The sequence below is a fragment of the Xenopus laevis genome, chromosome 1S (assembly GCF_017654675.1).
Source record: "Xenopus laevis strain J_2021 chromosome 1S, Xenopus_laevis_v10.1, whole genome shotgun sequence".
Taxonomy (NCBI): Eukaryota; Metazoa; Chordata; class Amphibia; order Anura; family Pipidae; genus Xenopus; species Xenopus laevis.
The window spans coordinates 71,409,909-71,434,731 of record NC_054372.1 but is presented as its reverse complement, the minus strand read 5'-3'; the positions used below and the strand labels follow the sequence as shown (position 1 = coordinate 71,434,731).

Below are 24,823 nucleotides of genomic sequence, written 5' to 3'. Positions count from 1 at the left end.
AGACAAATGAAACTTTTAAATAGCAAAGACTTTATTAAGAAATAACTTACAGAAAGTCCACTTCCTGTCCTCTTCAGAAAAGGCGACCATCCACACTGCAGCGATCGATTTATCCTCCCTGGCCATTCACTGACATCTTCCTCCCGGCATCCAGCAGCAGCAGTGTCTGTCACAGGCTCTTCTCTCCTTCACCGTAGATCGGCTTCCCTCCTCCGCTCTCCTCACCTCCCTCTTAAAAAAGACGTCTGAAGAACCATCAGAAGTGGCGCCTGCTGAGGAATCCTGATCAGTTAGCAGCGGTAGGGTTAATCCCAGGCCAGTTCCCACGTGGGAGTGGAGGGCACAGACAAGGATCGCTCACTGCTCTCGTGGGCTGCTTGCTCACATTTGGTATATTCCTGCGTAGGAGGCCTTTGCTGAAGAGTCTACCCCAGTTATAAAACTTGCCCATGTCACGGAGGAGGGAAGCTGATGCACGGTAAAGGAGAGCCTCTGACAATGCTGCTGCTGGACGCCTGTAAGTAACCTGCGGCTTTCTGTTCTGCCTATAACTGGAATGTAACCAGGCACCGCATGTCTCTCTCTGAGAGTAGGAGAGCAGGGAAGACAGAGAGGGAGGTGAGGAGAGCGGAGGAGGGAAGCCGATCTACGGTGAAGGAGAGAAGAGCCTGTGACAGACACTGCTTCTGCTGGACGCCGGGAGGAAGACGTCAGTGAATAGCCAGGGAGGAGAAATTCGATCGCTGCAGTGTGGATGGTCGCCTTTTCGCCGTTTCTGAAGAGGACAGGAAGTGGACTTTCTGTAAGTTATTTCTTAATAAAGTCTTTGCTATTTAAAAGTTTCATTTGTCTCTGTGTTCATTTTTTGTTGTGCTCGAACGTATTTTTAAACATTTTTTTTTTATGTTACTGGTCCTTTAAGGCTCGTCTCAATTTTGCTAAAAAAACATCTCAATGATTGCCAAGACTTTGTGGACCGACGAGACAAAAGTTGAACTTTTTGGAAGGTGCGCGTCCCGTTACATCTGGCGTAAAAGTAACACAGCATTTCAGAAAAAGAACATCATACCAACAGTAAAATATGGTGGTGGTAGTGTGATGGTCTGGGGTTGTTTTGCTGCTTCAGGACCTGGAAGACTTGCTGTGATAGATGGAACCATGAATTCTACTGTCTACCAAAAAATCCTGAAGGAGAATGTCCGGCCATCTGTTCGTCAACTCAAGCTGAAGCGATCTTGGGTGCTGCAGCAGGACAATGACCCAAAACACACCAGCAAATCCACCTCTGAATGGCTGAAGAAAAACAAAATGAAGACTTTGGAGTGGCCTAGTCAGTCCTGACCTGAATCCTATTGAGATGTTGTGGCATGACCTTAAAAAGGCGGTTCATGCTAGAAAACCCTCAAATAAAGCTGAATTACAACAATTCTGCAAAGATGAGTGGGCCAAAATTCCTCCAGAGCGCTGTAAAAGACTCGTTGCAAGTTATCGCAAACGCTTGATTGCAGTTATTGCTGCTAAGGGTGGCCCAACCAGTTATTAGGTTCAGGGGGCAATTACTTTTTCACACAGGTTTGGATTTCTTTTCTCCCTAAATAATAAAAACCCTCATTTAAAAACTGCATTTTGTGTTTACTTGTGTTATCTTTGACTAATAGTTAAATGTGTTTGATGATCAGAAACATTTTGTGTGACAAACATGCAAAAGAATAAGAAATCAGGAAGGGGGGCAAATAGTTTTTCACACCACTGTACTCTAGTCTCATTTTTAGTTTGTCCAGTCAGGCTGCTGTATGCAATCCTGTGTACTAACTCCATGTGCTTCTTTTTAAAGTACCATACTTCAATGTAAAGTAGTGCTGTCCAACTGGCGGCGGGCTGCACACAGCCTGTGGCCCACCATGTAAAAGTTTGCCTGCTGTGATTGCTTACCTTGTGTAAACTTTAAAAAGTATTGGTGCAGAGATGAACTGGCTCCTGCATTGCTTATATCTCAAATTCAGACGTAGACTGCTGCATTGTTTACGACTGTAATTCCGTCCCTGCAAGTATATACAGTATACGCATATATACCGTATATACTAGAGTATAAGACAAGTTTTTCAGCCCCTAAAATATGCTGATAAACTCTACCTTGGCTTATACTCGGGTCAAGCGCAAAAACGGTCGCCGGCGCCTAAGAATAGTCGCCGTGTCCAAGAATAGTCTCCAAGAAGATTCGCCGGTGTCCAAGAATGGTCGCCGGCATCCAAAAACGAGACACCGGCACCTCCAATGGGAGCAGGAACCCTCAATCTTTTGATTGAAACTTACCAGAAGCTGCTGCATTTCTCACCCTAGGCTTATACTTGAGTCAATAAGCTTTCCCAGTTTTTGGAGGTAAAATTAGGTACCTCGGCTTATACTCTAGTATATACGGTAGTTCACACTCCTAAAGTCCTGTACTGTTCACATGTCAAACCCAGACTGAAAGTGCCCACATTGTTCACCTGTTAATGCTCAGCCAAACTGCTGGAGTGGCACCAGAATTGTGTCTGTATGAACTGTTCATATAAGAGTGCTGATAGGTTTCCCTGTCTCCTGCTTGTTGCCCTGTGCTCCTTGTGTCTGACATACTTTGCTTTCCTTTGCTCACTGAGTGCTGTACTCTGTCTGCACTACGCTACCCATGGGGCGTGAGCCTGGTAGGGTTGTAAGCATTTGGAAATTGTTGTTAGAGGGCCCCTAAGGTATTTAATCATGTGCTGAGGGGTGGTGTGTTATTTGAAGGGTAGGAGGCGGCATATGGCTTTACGGGTATGTTTTAATGTGACTTTTTCACATATGAGTGATATCCCTACCGTGAGCACCAACCATTTGATTTTTAGGTGTGCTACTACCATTAATGTGGTATGGTCTTAACATTTCTTGTGATAATGTGGGTTTGGTTCAAAAAAGGGGAGTGGTCAACACTGGCTTCCATTATCGGCACTCCACCACATAGGCCTGAAAGGTTCCAGCCCTTGGGACCATACTAGTTGGACAGCACTGATCTACAGTATTCATAAATAGCTTGCTTCATATGTAAGGCATACTATACATAGAACCAGGGGTCCCCAACCTTTTTTACTCGTGAGCCACATTTAAATGTAAAAAGACCACTGCATAGAACCAATGTAGGCTGAGACAGCTTTTAATTGCAACATCTGTGAAACTTAGTTTTGGTTTTTTTTTTTATACCGCTGCTCCTTTCAATTCACATGTATATATGGCATCTAACGTTTATATCTGAAACCATTTGAGACCAATTGTCACGACCCTTGCACCGTTGTACAAATGTTATAACTTCCGAAGCGCTTTCACAGCGGCAGATGGTACACAACTGGGTTTCACTTGTTGGTCGATTCGGCTTCGGTTGCAAGAGATGTGATTGCCAGCATATATGTTTTTAACACAAATTCAAGCTTTCTGTCTTCTTCTTTTGCAGTACCCTTCACAGTAATGTGCTTCAATGTGCTATGTGATAAATATGCTACCCGGCAGCTGTATGGCTATTGCCCATCCTGGGCATTAAACTGGGAATACCGAAAGAAAGGCATCATGGAAGAGATTGTCAGTTGCGATGCAGACATCATCAGTCTTCAGGTAAAGGAGCAGAAGGAGGACTCTCAAGGGCATTTGTGTAATGAATGCTACACCCTGGATGCCTGATTCATACAGTCCTAGTTACATACAGCTATTCTAAAGATGTTTAAACTCCATATTTTTTATCTTACCATATTTAACTTAACATAGGCAATGTGGAGTCGAATTTAATTCAGTATGCACTTATTTCAAAGTAATAGCTTAGAGACCAATTTTATTTCAACATTTGCCATATTTAATTTCATCAGAGTGAAAGGTTAAAATGCACCTTGTTAATGGTCTTTTTAAATACAGTATAGCACATTCTCAAATGGCTTGAGGAAGCTTCTGATAGCCGTTTGTCTTTGTTAAATGGGAATGCACCAGTTGTATTTAAGGATTTACCTCAGTTACTTCTTGTTTGCCTTTAAAGGAATTGTTCACTCTAAAAATAAAAACTAGGTAAATAGGCTGTGCAAAATAAAAAAATCTTTCTAATATAGTTAGCCAAATATGTAATGTATAAAGGCTGGAGTGACTGGATGTCGTAACATAAAAGCCTTAACACTTCATGCTTTGCAACTCTTTTGGTTTCTACTGATTGGTTACCAGGCAGTAACCAATCAATGCCTTGAGAGGGGGGGGGCAACATGGATCATGACTGTTGCTTTTTAATCTGACCTGCTGGCTAAGGATCAATTGCAAACTCACTGAGCAGTTAAGTCCCATGTGGCCCCACTTAAAGTCGCTGACTAGTTAGAGAGCTGAAAAGTAGGAAGTAGTGTTCTGGCTATTATGTTAGACATCCAGTAATTCCAGCCTTTATAGACATTTTTGGCTAACTATATTGGAAACATTTTTTATTTTGAACAGCCTATTTACTTTTTTACTATTAAATTTTGATTTTTACACTGAACTGTTCCTTTAATACCGATGGGGAAAAGCCTTGCACTCAAAAACAAAATTGTGGACCCACACAAGTCCATTTTCTCTTAGGAACAACAAGAAGCTTAGGATCCCACAACATTTATACTAGCAACTCTACATAATTGTATACAAATTGTGACCACACATGCCTGTATTCAGGATGGAAGCTCATATTCACTACCAGGGATCAAGAAATGTTCCAAACAATCCAGATAAACCTCCAGGACAACAACAAGAATAATTTAGTGAAAGGGATCGAGGCATTAGTTAATAAGTATCAGTATCCACCATTAATAGACCTTCATGGACATGTTCTAAAAGGCAGTGTAGAATCTCCTGCTACAGTATGACTTTAGCTAAAATAAATCTGTCTCTAAGCCATACATTTCACTGGCCTTCTAGAAATAAAATAGATTTGGCTTAAAATAGGCAATATACTGTATTATCAGTTGTAAAAAACGGAGTTTGAACATTTTTAGGTGTATCCAGACTTTAGGACTCAACTGTATATGCAACTAGAAGAACTGAAGCCAAACATTAACCCAACTAGAAAAAAAGACCATTGCTTCTCTATTGTAACACTGCTGAAAATGCAGATCTTTTCAGCAAGGTTGACAGTTGCCATGTCTGACTGCTTGACTTTCTGTCCACTATCCGCTAACTAGCTCTGATTTGTAAGTTAATAGCCTGATAAAGCTATTGCACAATAACCCTATGGCAAATTGTGCATCAAATGTTGCAGGCAGTGCAAAACTACCATACAGCTGATCTGCAATCCCAGAGGAGGAGGGCCCAGATGGGCACATGGTTTAGTTTCCTGCCCTTTTACACCACTGGTTGCTAGGATGGTTATTGGGGTAACCGTAGTGGATGAAATCATTCAAATGTGCAAATGGTAAATAAGCCTGGTTCTTCAATTTCCATATTTCTGAAGATTGCTAAAAGTTTTATTTTTTATTTTTAGGAAGTTGAAACTGAGCAATACTACACCCTTTTTATGCCAGCATTAAAGGAACGTGGATATGATGGTTTTTTCTCTCCAAAGTCACGTGCCAAAATCATGTCTGATCAAGAGAAAAAGCACGTGGATGGTTGTGCAATATTCTTCAGAACAGAAAAGTGAGTACTTTCTGGCAGTGTGATGTTGCTGTTTTGAAATTTGGAATTTGCATACATACATGGATGTATATATGCCAGATAAGGTACTAGTTAATAAGACTTCAGCCATGTAGTGCCCTTGCACTTAATAAGAATTTAAACGCTTAATCCAAGAGGTGAACACAGAATCTATAGTTGGTATTCATGCAATTGGTGTTTTTTTTTTGTTTTTTCAATAGAATTTTCTCAGTCATCCCTAGACACAGGTACCATAGGGTTAGTGTCTACTTCCCTCTAGGAGGCAGGATGACCGCAAAAAGCTGTAGGGTTGTTCCTCCTCAGTTTTGTAATCCTGCTTCCAAGGAAGTAGGTAACTTCTTCTTTCTCTTATAATTTTTTCCCTTAGGTTACTGTGCTGGATGGGGAGTATTACATTTCAACACTCAACACTATTTCAACTTGTTCATATTAAAACGGGTCTGTCATAGTGGAGAACATAGAGAGACCCCACTAAGTATGCCTTGATGCTGCTGTGGAATCCCGCCACATAAGACAGGCCCTAGTGCTGTCACAACTCCCTTATTCTTTCTCCATCTTGGACACTACAGCGTGCTTCTGCGCTGCCTCATACACTTTTTACACAGATCTGGGGAGTCCTACATGATAACCAGCACTCACTTGGAATATGCTGACACGTTCCTGAGCTGCAGCACACAATCTGTGCTTCATGTACCGGTAGTAGATTGCAGATGCAAGGTGGCTTGCAACAGCAGAAGACCAGTAGTGAGAGAACTGTATAACAAACAATATTGTGCTGCTCCTTAGCAAAGGTAGTCCATGATTTAAAGGAATAGTAACACAAAAAATTGGTATTTTAAAGGAATGAATAGATAATGGAGTGTTATCTTGCACTGGTAAAACTGGAGCATTTGCTTCAGAAACACAGCTATAGTTTAGCTGTTGTGTAACCATGGGAGCAGCCATTCAATAGGATAGACAGCAGATAGCGTTCTGAAGAATTCCATTTTACACTACAAAGCTTATCTGTTATCTGCTGTGTGCCCTGTGCCTTTTCTCCTTTTTCAGCTTTCAATGGCTGCCCCATGGCTACACAGCAGCTTGTTTATCGAAACTATAGTTCTGTTTCTGGAATAAACACCGCAATTGTACCAGTGCAGCACAACAGTACATTATATTTTCTTTAGTTTAAAATACTTGTTTTTTTTGATGTTACTGTTCCTTTAAGTCTTTTTAAACACCCATTGATGAAACGGAAGTGGTACACACTTTTGGATCAATTTTTTTTAAGACAAGTTTGCTGTGAGTTTTGTCATTGTTGTGTGTTTCTTAAAATTCAAAACACGCAAAACAAGAGTGCTAATAAACCTTTGTTGTAAACTTCACTGGGGCAAGGACTGATGTCAATCTCTAAAGTGCTGAGTAATATATTGGTGCTGTATAAATAATGAGCACGTGGATGGTAATACTTATTTTGTTTTTCTCATTTTTAAACCCTGACACCACTGGCTTTTAATTTTAGTCAGCTAATTGTTGCATAAAGGGCCTATCTGTGGTTATCCATACAATTATCATTATCTTTTTAATGACAAGCTACAAATCTATAACCATTTTGCTTAGATCCATTAACATTTGATAATGTTTGTATGTTGACTATTGGTAGATTCAGCCTAGTGCAAAAGCACACAGTGGAATTTAATCAGATCGCGATGGCAAACTCTGAGGGTTCAGAAGCCATGCTGAACAGAGTGATGACAAAGGACAATATTGGGGTGTCTGTCTTGTTGGAGGTTCATACAGATTTTTCTGGTGCTGGTGAGTTTTTTTTTTTTGTTTTTTTTTTTTTTTTCTAAATATAACAGGATTCTGATTTATATTTTCAACAGGTTTACCTATATGCATAGTTTTGTAACCCCCTCCCCTTCCAAATTAGGTCAGAGGGCCAAACCTAAGGATCAAGGTATCCAGTATTTTGCCAAGCAACCTAATCTTTACATGCAACCTAAAATCGGTGCAGCACTCCACACCTGAACCCTGTAACTAGGGATGCACTGAATGCACAGGATTCCGTTCAGTATTTGGCCTTTTCAGCAGAATGTTGCTGAATTCTCATCCCTGGATGAACTGAATCCTTAATATCATGTGTCTTTTAGTCACACAAATAAGGAAGTTTAAAAAAAACTTCGCACTGTTCTTTGTCTCTGCCCTACAGGGTTGGACTTATTTGCATATGAAAATTAGGTTTGGTATTCAGGCAAATCTTTCCACAATGGGTTTTGGTGGTTTAGCAGAATCCAAAAATATTGTATTTGCTGCATCCCTACCTGTAATCTAACTTCAAATGCAAAAAAATGTTTTCTGTTAGAGCTGGGCTTATTTATGGAACAAATTGATGGACATCTGTAACTGAATGCAACCTTTAGTTCACCTTTATTGTGGTTTTTGTATTAATTTTTATTTACATTCTTCATAATTGAGCCCTACATATACCTTTTGGGCTGCCAAATGGTCAGACTGTGAACCAGTGCTTTAGAAGAATATTTCAAAACTTCCCTGGTTAATTTTTGAAGTAAAATATATTTGTGTTCCTCATTTCTTGAAATGAAATTTTCTTGCTGTTCTGTGTATTTCTATCCAGGCATGAAACCCCATCACTCTTCGGAAAAGCAGCTGCTTATGGTGGCAAATGCTCACATGCACTGGGACCCTGAGTATTCAGATGTGAAGCTCATCCAGACAATGATGTTTGTCTCTGAACTGAAAAGCATTATTGAGAAGGCGGCAAGTAGGCCAGGGAGTCCCACTCCAGATTCCAATTCCATCCCCTTTGTGTTGTGTGCTGATCTCAACTCTTTGCCAGATTCAGGTAAATAATCCGGACATTTTAGAATCTTCATGCAGTTGTATATTACGGAGTGCAAGGCGCCTAACTTGTGTCAATTCCAGAGGAGTGTGTTTTAATTTAATGATTAGATTAATGATTAAAGATTAGACCAAACCATGTACTAAAAGGGTACCTGTACACTAAGTGGCTTAAATTGTTATATAATAGGAAACTATTCAGAAAGTGGCAAAGGAATCTGTGGAAACATACTAATGAACATGTCTCGTTTTTGAATAGCTGCCATCACTTAAACCCTTTAAAGAAACACCAAAAAAGTGAGTGTCCCAAAGCCATGAAAAATACAGAATAATGTACCGTTGCACTGGTAATACTGGTGTGTTTCCTTCAGAAACACCACTATAGTTTGTATAATTAAGCTATGGGGGCAGCCATTCAAAGCTGAAAAGAGAAGAAAAGGCACGGGATACACAGCAGATAACCGATAAGTTGTATAGTATACAAAGGGATTTTTCAGAACTTATCTGTTATCTACTGTGTGCTGTGCTTGAATGGCTGCCAAAATGTTCAAAGTATTGTGTTATTCCTACCACTCACTCGCTGTTTCTCTTTTACTGCATTGGTGGTGCTGGTTCTCCGCCGACCCTGGCCAGGTCTCTTAGCAACAGCAGTAGATATACGGATCCGCACACACACTATTATCTGCAGCAGGGGACTAGGCCCCTCTTTTTATTATTATATCACCAATGTAATCAACGTTTAGGGGAGTTTAACCTCCCTTCATCAGGATGATGAAGATAGAAAACCGTTGCCCTCCCCCCAGAATTTTGCTTAATGTCTACAGTTTGCTAAAGATCATGGGGACAAACCAGAAGGATACTGGAAGAAAATATTCTGGATGGATAAAGCCAAAATAGAACTTTGCATGTCATGCAATAAATAAATGTCATACAGCACGACAATGATCCTAAACACACGAGTTGGTCTTCAATAATGGTTAAAGAAATATAGTGAATGTTCTGGAAAGTCCTGACATTAAATGTTGGAGAAAGACCTAAAGCAAGCAGTTCATGTGAGGAACCAACATCCAGGAGCTGAAGCTGTTTTTTATGGATGAATCGGCTAAAATTCCTTGTCAATGTGCAGGACTGATCAACAGTTACCACAAACGTTTCATTGCAGTTAATTGTTGCACAATGGGGTCACTAACAGCATGATTTACTTACTTAAATGCAGATATGTCATTGGATAATTTTTTTTTTTTCAATAAAAATTACCAAATGTAATTTTTTTTATCTACTTTTAGAACTTGTTTGAAAATCACATGCTGTTTTAGCTCACATTCATATAAAGATGTAGACAATTTTACAAACCTTCCAGCATGACTGAATGTGACTTCTCCCTCTAGTGGCCAATTTTCTTAACCATTCTATTCATTATTTTTAACCATTATTCGTAACCATTCTATTCATTCAGTTTCTACCTTCCAGCTTTCTTAATTGAGTTTTCTTTTGCCTGTATTTTCCGATGTATGTTGTGCACACATATACCAAAAAACTGTGAATGCCTGGGTGCTGGTTAAACATACAGATTCAACATAGGAAAAAATAAACCTCACGCACATGTCTTTCGTGAAAAAAGCAACAAAGTTGTGGTTTATTTCAACGTTTTGGCTAATACACTCTAGCTGTCCTCAGGAAGTGAACATACACACTGGTGGTGTCCTACTAAACAAATCTTGGCGCTAAATATGATGTCATCACAGAGTGTCGGTATACTTACAGTGAGTATACTGTTCATGGAAAACCGAAAAAAGACTGCTCCAGCTCACCGCTCTTCCCTTCGACCAGGTGCTCAGTCAACAGTGTCTCCACTGTAAGTACATCAAGAATTCCACAGGCAGACAGCACTTCTGAATATTGTTTATTGGGAAAACTGCTGTAAATGGCCTTTTACAGCAGTTTTCCCAATAAACAATATCCAGAAGTGGCGTCTGCCTGTGGCATTCTTGACTTACAGTGAGTATAGGGTTAATTAACCTGCGTGTACCCAAAGCAACAAAGTGAAAGTTTTCATCAATATCATCTAGACTTGTGCGGCCATCGCTACAAGTCCATTATGTGTAGTGTAGACCAACAAAGTGTGTTGAAATCAATGAACAAATAAAAAGCCGGACTCTTGATCCAATGGTCCAATCCATAGTGAAAATTAAGTCTGGTTCCTTCCGGGATACCATCTCCGTATGTTGTAATAACCGTTCCTGCGTCATTAGTTCCAATTGTTGCTGTATCAGCCATGCTGGGTATCCCCTCAAGGCAAACTATTTGGCTAAAGGTGGCCATAGACACACAGATCCGATCGTACGAATCAAGGATTCGTATGATTTTCGGATCGTGTGTGGCGTGTGCCGACATCTTTCGCCCGGCGGAGATCGGTCGTTTGGTCGATCGGTCAGGTTTGATTTTGACCCAACCGATCCCGCCGGAGCTCATGGCACATCGTAATCTGATCGTTCGGCCATATGACCGAACAATCAGATTACCCCCGATATAGCCATGCCTGTTAATGGCATATCGGGGAAAGATCCGCTCGTTTGGCAACATCGCCAAACGAGCGGATCTTTGCATCTATGGCCACCTTAAGTCCACGGGTTGTGACTCGGCTGTCATCCGATCTGAGTTACATAGTGAAATAGGGTTGAAAAAAGACAAAGTCCATCAAGTTCAACCCCTCCAAATGAAAACCCAGCATCCATACATACACCCATCCCTACTTTTAATTAAATTCTATATACCCATACCCATACCTATACTAACTATAGAGCTTAGTATCAGAATAGCCTTTGATATTATGTCTGTCCAAAAAATCATCCAAGCCATTCTTAAAGGCATTAACTGAATCAGCCAACATCACCCGGCAGTGCATTCCACAACCTCACTGTCCTGACTGTGAAGAACCCCCTACGTTGCTTCAAATGAAAGTTATTTTCTTCTAGTCTAAAGGGGTGGCCTCTGGTACGGTGATCCACTTTATGGGTAAAAAGGTCCCCTGCCATTTGTTTATAATGTCCTCTAATGTACTTGTAAAGTGTAATCATGTCCCCTCGCAAGCGCCTTTTTTCCAGAGAAAACAACCCCAACCTTGACAGTCTACCCTCATAATTTAAGTCTTCCGTCCCTCTAACCAATTTAGTTGCACGTCTCTGCACTCTCTCCAGCTCATTTATATCCCTCTTAAGGACTGGAGTCCAAAACTGAACTGCATACTCCAGATGAGGCCTTACCAGGGACCTATAAAGAGGCATAATTATGTTTTCATCCCTATGTTTTCAGTTCTGAATAACCCTCAGAAACTGTGAATACAAGACCTCTTGGAACATATGGGTAGGATGGTGTGAATGGGCCTGTATCAAACGATTTGTATCTGTAGGTTTTTTAAAAAGTGTATAGCCCACCTTAACCCCTTGTTTGAGCAACGTCACATCTAAGTAATGGATCTGATATTTGTAGAAACAAATGTTTGTCTTTCCCATGGGTAATAGCCATTCCTTTTCAAAGTTTTCCATATACAGGTTACATTTAACCCCATAGCGGTCCCTGCTATCTGCAGGTATAAATCATCCCTAAAGGTGAAATAATTATGCAATAAGATCAAATCTAGCAGTTATCAGAAATTCAACAGGGGGTAATGCCTTGTGGGTTTTAGTTAGTGCTTCCCTACACACTGCCAGTCCACTTTCATGTTGGATTACAGTATACAGACTGTATACGTCCATGGTGACCAATAGGCTATGTGGGGGACGGTTAAACCTCTCGGTATATTCAATAGGTCCTAAGTATGTCTCGCATATGAATCCATTTGTTTTATTGCTGGTGGCAAGAAGTGGTCGATATATTTCACCACTGGTGGAAATTATAGGGCGTCCCGGGGATTGCTGTTAGGGACTTATGTACTTTGGGTAAAGTGTACATGAAATATAATCTAGGGAAATCTGTGGTGAGGAATTGGCCTGTGGGTTCACTGATCCAACCTGCTGCAATCCCCGTCTGGATCAATGCATCCAAAGATAATTTGAATTTGGCTGTGGGATCCCCCAACAGGTGCTTGTAAGTGTTAATGTCTGCTTCCCAATTTCTTCCATATAATATGTTTTATCTAGCAGGACTATGCCCCCCCCCCCTTTGTCAGCTTGTCTTATAATCAAGTTTTTGTCATCTTTTAAGGATTTGAGAGCCTATTTTTCATCTTTAGTAAGCTTAGGATAGTTCAGTTTTTTCTGCAAATGTGTGGGGTGGGAATCTTTGGCTAGCAAATGCGTAGAGATTGAAGGAGCAGTGTTAGGAATGTACTTTTTCAACAGAGACACAGGGGCTGGCACCTTATCTTTGTAGTAAACCTTAATTTTAAAATGGCTTTTAAACCTATGAATATCGTTGTGTACCTCAAAGGGTTCAAAGAAATTATTTGGTACAAATTTTAAGCCTCGATTAAAAAGCCTGGACTCCCCCATGTTCCATGTGTGTTGTGATAGATTAATCACTGTCCTGCAACAATGTCCTGCTCCTCCCCCTCCGTGGAGGTTTGTCTGTGATTTTTCTTGCCCCCCTTCCTGGTTCTGCCTCCCCCCTGTGTTCTATAGTGTGTATTGTCTGGGGAGTGTTCCCTAAAAAAGGACGTGAGGAGGTATTGGGGAGCCCCGGTTCAGAACCAGTTGAATCACCTGAACTGTCAATAGTGGTGAGAGACACTGGTTTGAATTCATGGATAGTTCTTCTTTTGTTACCTTTCGGAAGTCCCAACAGCCACATATAAACTTTCTTTTGTCTTTACATCAAGGAGTTTTTTCTATAGACCAGTTCCTGTCTATATTTCCCTAGGTGTGAGTCTATATTCTTAATCCAGTCAATAGTTTTGTCTTGACTTTGGGTACACGCAGGTTAATTAACCCTTTACTCACAGTAAGTATACCGACATTCTGTGATGACGTCATATTTAGCTTTGGCACCAAGATTTGTTTAAAGGAGAAGTCAACCTGTACAGAGAAAAAACCCTGCCCCCCCCTCCCCCCCCCGGGCAAATGCCCCTAAATTGTTACCCCTCGGCGCAGGTCCTCTGCTGCGGAGTTCAGAGGCGTCATCTTCTCCCGAGCGTTCTTCTTCCTGCTTTGACCAGCGTTTTTGGTGTGACTTTCGGGCGCAGTAGCTCCGTTCCGGCAAATGCCTATATCTATCTATCTATCTATACAGTAGAGTCTGGCAGATAAAAGCAAAGGCACCTACTTATCAATTTAAATCATTGAATTTTTTTTTTTTTGTCAAAGCAAGGTACCACTTGCTTTCTATGTAGCAGAACTTATGCTACATTTGCCTTCACTGCAGAAAGAATAAAATACTTGTTGGTTTTACCTTTACTGTAGTGCAGTGAAATGAGGAAATGCATGAACCATTTGCTGAGTTCTTGATTTTATCATGTAATTTTGCAACCCTAGGTGTGGTGGAGTATCTGACAAATGGAGGGGTAGCCGACAATCACAAGGATTTCAAAGAGCTCAGATACAATGAGTGTCTCACTAACTTCAGCTGCAATGGGAAGAATGGGACCCCAGATGGAAGAATCACACATGGCTTCCAGCTGAGGAGTGCCTATGAAAACAACTTGATGCCTTACACAAATTACACCTTTGATTTCAAAGTAAGTTCAGAATCCATTAATTCCTATGTTGTTTTTTTTACCATATAAATGGTTCTGATATAATTACAATAGTTATCTAATTGTTAAATTATAGAACGCTCATTATAATTATTATTTATGGATAACTCGATAACCTGGGAATTTCTGAACTGTTCCTAAACTAGGTAGGCAATACGAGTCTGCGTCACTCATACAAGCCTAATTTTATCTGGTTATTTGACTCTATACATATTACAGTTAGGTCCATAAATATTTGGGCAGAGACAACTCTTTTTCTAATTTTGGTTCTGTACATTACCACAATGAATTTTAAATGAAACTACTCAGATGCAATTGAACTGCAGACTTTCAGCTTTAATTCAGTGGGTTGAACAAAAAGATTGCATAAATATGTGAGAAACTAAAGCCTTTTTTTTCACAATCCGTTCATTTCAGGGGCTCAAAAGTAATTGGACAATTGACTCAAAGGCTATTTCATGGGCAGGTGTGGGTAATTCCTTAGTTATGTCATTATCAATTAAGCAGATAAAAACCGTGGAGTTGATGGGGGTGCTTGTATGTGGAAGATTTTGCTCAAAGGAGCTCTCCATGCAATCCCCTAATCTTTTCTGCAATTTTACTGGCAGGATTAGGTATACTGGTGCCTGCAAGAAATGAGCGCATCCTTATACAGCTTCCCTGCCCCAGACACACTTTATTCTAAAATAGCTGTTACAAAGGAACTTACATATAGTAAATATACATTAAAAGACAGTTACAGTATATCAATATTTATTAAGGAAAAAACTCCAGTTCAAATCTAATCACTTCACCGGCAATCTCTCTCATTCAATGGCAAGGAAATTTGCTTTATTTTAAAACTAGCTTTGCTAAACTGACAAGATCAGTATTCCTATTAACGGAAAAATGCCTAAATGCTTAGATTAATGGTGCATATAGATTTTAACCACGCCTAGTGTTTGAAACATCTGTAGGTTTGTCACAGCTTGTACTGTTCTTTAAAGATCCCTTGCTGTGCAGAGCAGTAACTGGATCTTTGAGCAAAAAATTTTTGAGGTGGAGATTTTCTTCATCATTGATTTACTGGATATCCGTTCTGGACAAAATGCTCCTTTTGCCATTTGCCTTTGTGTGTGTGTACCTTCCTGAATGTAAAATGTGAGTGAAATCTCATTGGGTACCAGTCATTTGTGTCTGGAATGAAATTCTGATCTGCCAGTAAGTCCCTTCAACACAACAGTTTACCAGTAAACCTAGAAAAGAAGTCTAAGTACTTTTAAGTGGTTGGCTGGCCGATGATGTTGCATTAGACTAGACCTATATTTAACTTCTGGAGTAATTTTATTCAGTAAGATCTAATAATCTAAATGTTAGAAAACTAATAAGTGATGGGTTGACAGGGTGGGCTGGTTGCAATAATCTTACCAGATGGAGCTCAATTTGATTATTATGAGCTGTATATATTTTTATTTTGTCTTTGGCAAGAAAAAAATCGTATTCATCTGTTTATCTTGTGCTATGTATCTGTCGGGTCTTCATAAGGCCAACTTTAGGTCTAAGGGTTAGTTCACACAAGGAGATTCGGGGAGATTTTGTCGCCTGGCGACTAATCGCCTTGTCTTCTGGGCGACAATCTCCCCGAACTGCCTCCTCTTGTCTTCCCATCCGCTATAATGAAAAGTCGCCTGCACTAAAGCACACGCGGCACTGCGTTTTCAGAAGTTGCCCGAAGTTCCCTCGTGAGGCAACTTCAGGCGACTTTCTGAAAATGCAGTGCCGCTTGTGCTTTAGCGCAGACTACTTTTCATTATAGCGGATGGGAAGACACGAGGAGGCAGTTCGTGAGATTGTCGCCCAGAAGGCGAGGCATAGGAATTAATTGCTCTTGCAAGATATGGAATGAAGAAACAAACTTTTCACCTACTATACAAATTCCTTATAAATTGGGTAAAAGCTTAGTCGTCCTAGATATGGGTTGATAAGCTATAAAAGTCTTACTAAAAAGAATTGTTCAGCCAATTTTGTGCCAAATAACAAATTTTTTTTTCTCCTTTGCATTGTTAGGGTGTTATTGACTACATCTTCTATTCCAAGACACACATAGACGTTCTTGGCGTCCTGGGGCCTTTAGATCCTCAGTGGATGATGGATAACAACATCGCTGGCTGCCCACACCCCCACATCCCTTCTGACCACTTCTCACTGTTAACGCAGCTGGAACTCCACCCTCCATTTCTGCCTGTCATTAACGGGGTGCACTTGCCAAGCAGGAGGTAGTGCTGGCTTGGGGCTGAGCACCTGTTTTCATGGACCTGTACAGCTGTTAAAATGAGTCTGTAGGAGTGAAGTATGGCCAACCTTAAGCTGCTTTCTCAAGGCTACTTCCCTTCTGTCAATGCCATGATTGTCCGTGTCATGGCAGGGAGGAAATCTTTTGGCATTAGGGCTGGTACAGAATCTGTCCCCCCCTCCGCCCCTTTTGTGTTTGATTACGTTTTAATGTGCTTACAGTTTTATTTTCTAGTGCTCATTCTTCTTTCAAATGTCATTCACAGCTTGCCAGAACTTCTATAAATGTGATTTCCATCTTTGATTTGCTGAATCCAGTGAAGGATTAAACTGCTTGGACAATAGAAGGGATTTCATGTTGCAGAGTCTCTCTAATGTCCAATCCACTTTCTTCCCTGTTCCTTTTAGTTGCCGTTACCATGTCATAAAAATACAGGTCGTGTGATAACTGCTTTTATTCCGTTTTTGAGAGCAGCCTAGGTTTTTTGGCACATACTCCCATGCGAGAATGGTAATGCAGAGGATGTTATTTTTGTTATTCTTCCATTTCCCAAGGTTATTAAAGACATAGAGGAAATCCAAAATGTTAAAACATTTGTCACCTCTAAATTATACAGCTGATTTTCCCCCTTGTCTTACTCATTGTAATCTCCCTGGTCATTTGTAGGGTTCTTTTAAGTCAATAAGAGACTTCTCTTAACCTTCTGAAGTAGTCTGGCATAATGTTCTGTTGCTGAGTAGAATGGCTTTGGAGCAATATCTGTTGGATGCTGAGGGCAGCTTGGATTTATAATAGCAGCTACTAGATTGGCAGAGTTTTTTCTTTCTCACACCAAGCATCCCAGTTTGCATTTAACCAGAATATTCACGGTATTCATGTTGCTCAATACAGCATAGGAGCTCTCTATTTTAAATACCACCCTTTTTAAATGTATCTCCTTTGGCAATCGGAGGCCAAACAAAGCTTGGGAGGCTAACCATGTAACCAAAGATACCATTTTTGTAAACAAAGTGAAAAACCCAACACGTCAAACACTATATTCCTTGAAATCAAGTCCTTTGCACTCTAATTAAAACAACTTACAAATTATTTTCCTCAAAGCCAAATCAAATATGATGTATGATCGCCAAATTTTACAATTGTTGGAAAGTGACGGAAGGATGTCTCTTGGTATTCCAAGTGCATTCTGTTTAAATAACTTAATTTTTATCCGGTGGGGAAAGGTCTGTACCATCTGCTGTTATTTTGCTCTACAGTATAGACCTTATTTTAATTGCCAACAAGCCCTTTGTAGTAATTTCCCAAAACTAGCCGAGGCGTAGTTCCTAAAGTTTCTTTCCATAGGTTGTATCCATGCACAGATCTTAGGCAATTTTAATTTTGGTAGATCTTTATTGCGGTGCACTCCCTGTTGTGAATTATAGGTTAGTGAAAGGTTGTATTTAAAAAAAATCGAAACACCATTAGTTGTTGGGACATCTGGTTATGAAGGGGTTAAAAAATTATGGTGCTGTTTTCACCTTTATTTAGGACTGCACCAGCTGAACGCCCTTGGATGCTAAACTCTCTGAACTTCGATGCTCTGCTTTTTTGCTGCTACAGGATGTTTTTATGAAAGCTATATATATATTTAATATATATTGGGGGATTTTTGTTGTAATTTTTTTTAAAGAAAACTTTTGCACTTTATTGCTTCTTGCCTCACAGTGTCAAAACTCTCAAAAGGAAAAGAATTTTTGGATCAGAGGCAAATTCATCTTGTCACAGCCTGGTAGACTTCTATCCAGTAGATGAGGCCGATACTCCACATTGATGACATCTTTGGGGCTGGTGAGAAAGAAAAGCTATGTTTTTTTTTTTTTGTTTTTTTTTTTTTGTCTAGCACCAGGATCTTAAGGTATATGTGGGGCATTGTTTATAGCTCTGGAAACAGTAGATGCCTGGTGCCATAGATCGGTTTCCCTAGCTGCTTTTTTTCCCCTTTCATGCAGCTTTAAACACTAAGGATTGTGTTCTCTAACTATCCAAATGCCTTATTTTCAGTAGGAAGTGAATTATGCGCTGAGCCTCTTTCACTCCTTCAGTCTGCATTTAAGGTTTAGAATAACATGAGAAAGCTAATACACCTACTGAGTAACCAAGCTAGATATGCCTCAAAACTACATCCCAGCAAGGTCTTCATATACAGAGCTTGGACAGTTCCCAGTTAAGTTCATTATGTCCTGGAACAGGGCCATTCCTGAAATACTGAATATCTAGATATGTCCTGGAGAATTGGTTTGCCCCCTTAAACCTTCCAACGCATAATACAGTAACAAATAAGTCCAGATTTTGACTTGCCAATACTCTCAACGGTGAAATGATGACTTGGCCATGAAAAAATGGTTTGTGCTTCTACCTTTTAGCTCCTGATTGGAAGAATATGGCAGCTATAACGTGATAAAATAAAATCTGTTTTCTTTTTTTTTCGCCTTCATGAAATCAAAGGCTTTTTAGCTTTTAATATTAGAACCCCCCCAAACAGTATTTAACTTTTGAGAAAATTGCACATGTAGGCATTGCTTGTACTGTAGATATAATTGGCTGTATTTGCTGCTTTTATTAACCCCTTCACCACCAGCAGTCCAGCACTAATTTTGATGTTCCTTAAAACACTAAAGGGAAGAATCATGTAGCATTGGCAATTTTTTTTTTTTTTTTTTTCGTCTTCGTCTCCCATTCTGGTAGGTTCAGTGGCACATTTATCTACTGTTTATTTCTTTGGGAATCAAAGTTCATTGTTCCTTTTAAAGCTGATATTCTTACGTACATAGACATTATGTGGAATATAACTTACCTTTTTATATTGACGTGAATAAATTGATGAACGATAGAGTGGTCATACCTCATGGAATTAAATAGTATTTTTTTAAGAAATTAACTTTGTTGTATAAAGAGGGGAAAGTCGATTTGTGACATGTCTTGGACCTACTTAGTTTTTTTTTTCCTTCCCTGGTTGTTCTGCTTCAAACGTATAGGCCTATCTCAACAAATTCATACCAATAAGCCAACAGTACAACTTGACTCAGAACAGTGAAGATTTATCTTTTTTTTGTACATACTGACAAAGCTTTATGTTGTCTTTTTATCTCAATGATATTGCTTCTGTGCCATATGCACAGTGTAACAGGACCTATTCCAAGAACCATATTGGAGATCCTAATGGTCCTTAGGTGCAGGTTTAACTAACCTTGTGCTGCTTACTCAGACTGTTCTCCAATCGCTGCAAATACTCCCTGTAGAAGTCAACAATAATGGAGCAATATCTCTAAACTGCAACCTGCTATGAAAATGAAATGTGTATGAAATTTCATGATGATAATAAGTGAATGAATTGAGGAAAACTGAAAGACTAAATTTAAACGGGCAAGATGTTACTTAACAGATGTGTTCTTAAAAAAAAAAAATCTTTAGTTTGTTCTTTATTGTGCTGGAGATTGCATCCAAAAAAATCTGCACAGGCTTGTTTGTTTTGAAAGTCAATAAAGCCTAAAAATTTTTTGTGATATTTTCCATATAAAGAATTAAAATAAAGCAGATTTTTTTTAACTCCTCCTCCCAAACTTTGTTTAGTGTCCCTGTAATCTTCTATATTGGCAACAATTGTTTGCTTCAGAGACTGCTTCATGCACTCAAGCTTTAACTTCATTGTAGAACTTCCGTATGGCATCTTTTAATTGTGAGAAGTCCATTAATGTCTAATATTTTCAAGTACATGAGTATAATATTGGGTGGTGGTTTCCAAAGAGTTTGTGTTTTTCCCCTTTTACCTGTACAGGTGATCACATGAGAGACTTTAAAGAGCCAGTTTCTCTATTTAAGGCAAATCTAAAGGCATCCAATGAAATCAGGATGAGACATAAAGCGACAATTCCATACCAATGCCTATTTATATTTTAACTTTGTGTTTCCAAGGGAATACGTAATGAAATGTGAACCCTAACTGAATGACATAAAAATAATTTAAAGGAAGACTGCAATATATTTTGTCAGAAGGGAACAGGTTGGGAAATGTTTGTAGCTGTGTGATATTTGCTGTCTTCAGCTGCCTCTGAGCCTGACTTCTTACTGGAATATGGTATTCAAATGTTTCTCACATAGATGTTTTGTTTCACAATTATCTGGTGTCAAGTTTTTAACCAGCAGCACTGCCGAAGGAAGCAGATCAATAAAATAAAAAATGTAAAATCCTGGCCCTATTCAAGGGTGATTTTTTTTTTTTTTTTTTAATGAAAGTGATTTTATGTAATAAAAGAAAAAAAAACTGTATGAGATAGCTATTTTCTATTTCTGTGTATTAAACTGGTGAAAAAATTGTTAATTCTGTAACAACGTATCTTCTTGACTGGCACAATTTGCGATATGTCCACATCTTTTTATACAAATGACATACCCTCTTTCTCTCCTTAAGCAAGTCATTTACATTTAAAGCTTCTCTTAGTTGAAGGAAAAACTCTGAAGGTGCTTTTCCTCCTGTGGCCATCTATATTTGAATCTACTCTGATTCCATTCTCTGTGAGCACTTTAATCTTGAAGCAATGAAGTTTGTCATTTATTCATGGCCCTTTTTTGTTATCGGTTCTTTCATAGTAAAGGTTTATATTGCCTGCCTTGCTTTCTTGGTATGAACTGCAAATAGGACTTTGCCATCTTGCTGGAGAAAAAGAACTGTAGGTGGAGGGACCAATGAATAACCATTACAATTAAAACATATTCTGAGATTCACCACTGTGTCCCTTTACATCTGACAACTTTCTAAGGTTGGTGAAGCTTTGGTGCCTCCCTTAACCTCTGCCAGCAAAATCCTGATTGGTCATTTTCTGGAAACTAGAGCACTAAAGGCTTTCCAGTATCCCCCCCCCCTATAAAGGTGCATGTATTCATAATCCGCACACATCATTCTGACAACACTTTTTTTTTTTTTTTTTCCTAATCTGCATCTCTTACATCCTGCTATGAAGTTTCCTTAAAAATAACTATTGTTGAAGGTATAAATGTAAGGGCAGGGTTAAGAACCAGTCTATTCGGTTATATCGCTCCCCCCCCCCCCCCCCCCCCCCAAGTGACCATGATCAAATGATCAGTGGCTTTAAAACCTTCAATGTCTACAAGTAATCCATGGACTGTAAAGAGGTAGATCATTGCACACAAGGCCAAGAAAGCACAGTGGCTAGTGGTAGTTTTGACCACCACATTTCCAAATATGTTTAACTGCTGTCTTGATTCATCTTGCTCCATGGTTGTTCTGGTCTGTTTATTGTCTTTTGTACACAGCAGTAGTGATGTTAGGATTGTTTAAAGCTTTTATGGGAACTATATTTTATCAGCATTCTTAATGTTTCATTGCAATTAAAATGTGTCTGCACCAGTATGACCGTTTTTTTTCCTTTTTGCTCACTTGCTTAAATATACCATAATACAATTAGCCCAAATTAAACAAATACAAAGCTCCACTTTACCATTTGTTTCCATTGTTTTCCTGTTATACTGCCAAAGTTTGATCCTATTTATCTCTTTTTAAAGTGATTTAAATCAAAATGGCCTATTATCATAGGGGAGAAAATATAACCTTGCACAGCCCCATTCCTAACATATCATGTCTTGTAGTTTCATAAGTGAAAAGCAAACACTAGTGTTCCCCCTTCATGCACGTTTACATTTTTGTTTGTCTTTTTTGGAAATTTCATAGCCAAAATTATTAAAAAGCTCATGTCACTTGATTTAAATACATGCCAGGATGCCTTCCACAGATTCATGTTGTTATAAGTCAATATAACCTAATAAATTTTCCAGAAAAGCTGTATTCTACTTCTCTTATTTTAGGACATCCCTTAAAATTTGCATACTGGCAAAGGCAATATCTAATTTTAAGTGTTTTAATGTTGCTAGCAAATTCTGAAAGTCTGGCTTCAGTTGACATGGGGGTAGCCATTTTATTGCAGCTCAAACAGCACTTTAAATGTATCGTTTGCAATATTTCCAGTAAGACCCATTTATCTGCAACCACACGCTTGGTTTTATTTCAGTAAACACTGTTTTTACCTCTCCGTTCTTTGTGTGCGGCTAAGGAAGGCTATTTTCTGATCCTCAAATGAAAGATGTATAAACATGTCTTGAAAGTATCTGCTGCAGTCAAAGGATTAAATAACAGTGCCCAAATCAATGATAGGCATCTGTTTAAAGGAATAATCAGCCTTCGGTTCAGCTTGCTTATCTATCCAGCAGCATGTTACCAATTCAGTTTGTGCTATAGCTGAGTATTATTTGTGAATTTAAGTCCATCTGGTGCAAATAATCTACTTTTGAACTTTTAAATTTTAGGAATTGGCGTTGGGGCACAGTGGGAGTTTTTAGTGCAAGAAAGGCACAGCATATAACAATAGCAGCCTGTAAATAGCTCTATTAAAAAAAACAAGATTTGTATATTTTCATTAGTGTTTCTTTCACAGCCATTAGCCGTTTTTGTCAGATTTTTCTGCATTAAAAAGGAAAAATTAAGTGACATGATGCATTTTTTTACCCCTATTTTTTGCATCTAGTATTTTTAACAATTTTTTCCCAGTAAATGTTAATGCTAATGTATATGTACCTCTTTACCAGCAAAGAATCTGTTCTGTATGCCGTATTATGTATTATTGCCTACAAGAGATTACTTACCCAGTGGTGATGTGTTCCATTGTGTTAATCTCAGGCCTGGTATTTTAGAAAGATCTTTCCAGTTCAGCTGTAAAATTACATAAAACAGCACAAAATTATTTTTATGTATAATTTTTTTTTTTAGCTACAACGGTTGTAGAATAATCCTATCTGTTATTATACAGCCTGATCCCCTAATTTAGAATGATCCACCTGCCTTATACAACTGTTGCCAAACTACAAGCAGCAGCATCCCCTATCATGACATCTAACAGGGTAATGCTGTGGTGGATTTAGCTATGCCATATCTGAGCCCTAGCTTTAACTGCCAGAATTATTCCTTATCTCAAAGATAAGATGCTGCTATTTGTAGCTTTGAGACAGGTTTTCTGTCCTAAAGTTAATATGTAGTTATTCCCCAAGGCTAATATATTTCCTTTATTGTGCAATTTGTGCACATTTCTGTGTATTTGATTCTATGCAGCAGGTTGGTAGCGCCTAAAGACTGAAGGTCACTGCCTGCTTTGCAAAGCATTGTGGGGATGTGTTTGGTTACACAGGCCATATATACCATTAAAGTACAGTAGCACATATCCTGTGGCCTGGGACCTTGTACAGCCCCTTAATGCTGCACTGCCTGTTTTTAACATTTGGATTTAACAACAAATATGGGTGTTAAATAACAGATCTATTGGTCCAAGGAAAGCTGCTTTAACATGCGAAATATGGGGACATTGTACTGTTTTCCTGTTATGAATGTTCAATATACAGCTATGGCGGTTATGCTGCCTTTCAGAAATAATAAAATAATAGTGCCTGAGCTTACCACACAAGTTTTATTTTTTATTTTTGATAGTCCTGCTATGTATAGCATTGTCCAAAGGTATTGAAACTGAAATTGTACCATTTGATAGTGTGGCTACTAGAAGTTTTATGTTATCCAAATATGCAAACCTCATCCTTTCCTATGGTTGATCAAAGCAATGGTTCTTTGTTACAAAGTATTATGGAATGTAAACTGTAATGGGGAAATAACTATCACCAGCCATTTTAATGTTTTTGTATTTACTGCAGTTTAACACAGAGCATCTGGATTGCACAACTCAGCTGAGGTATTTTGGGCAATATATGTATAGATTTAAAAATAAAAAATGTAAATCCTGTGTGCTCTGGAGACTCCATAGTATTATAAATAAATGTGAACAATACAAAATCCAGCCTGAGAGTTGCACTGTTAATCCTGCTTTCTAGACTTGTGGCAGCTGAAGAGGGGAAGAAGATGCTGAAGAACCTCATACTACTATTTCTGATGACAAAATACTTTATCCTTTTCTGGAGATCGGGTACTGCTCACACACAATGTATAGGGCTAAATAATTGCTTGTTTCCTTGTGTACTTTTTTTACCCCCATCTATGTAGGCAATAAATGGCCATTTTGCAACTGCATTTATTTCTGTCTCTTTTTCTGATTGTTAGCACATGCAAGCCTCCATTTGGTTCTAACATTATTTGCTACATAATCTACAGAAATCTCAAGGGATGGAGGGTCATATTAGCAAATGCAAGCCTCCAGTTGGTTCTAACATTATTTGCTACATAATGTACAGAAAGCTCAAGGGATGGAGGGTCATATTTGTCATGAAACAAAACTGGGGCAAAGTGATCTAGATTTGTCCAC

The 24,823-nt window shown here is 39.1% G+C and overlaps 1 protein-coding gene across 2 annotated transcripts in view; it reads left to right on the top strand.

The window, feature by feature from the left end:
- Nucleotides 1-24,591, top strand: part of cnot6l.S (CCR4-NOT transcription complex subunit 6-like S homeolog) — a 58,882-nt gene extending 34,291 nt beyond the window's left edge. Inside the window, exons 7-13 of one of the 2 annotated variants that reach the window (XM_041576024.1) lie at nucleotides 3,467-3,624; nucleotides 5,495-5,649; nucleotides 7,310-7,461; nucleotides 8,285-8,512; nucleotides 13,977-14,179; nucleotides 16,244-16,452; nucleotides 18,177-24,591. In XM_041576024.1, coding sequence (XP_041431958.1) covers nucleotides 3,467-3,624; nucleotides 5,495-5,649; nucleotides 7,310-7,461; nucleotides 8,285-8,512; nucleotides 13,977-14,179; nucleotides 16,244-16,452; nucleotides 18,177-18,282 — 1,211 coding nt within the window. In that variant the 3' untranslated portion in view covers nucleotides 18,283-24,591. 2 annotated transcript variants of the gene reach the window in all.
- The last annotated feature ends 232 nt before the right edge of the window (nucleotides 24,592-24,823 follow it).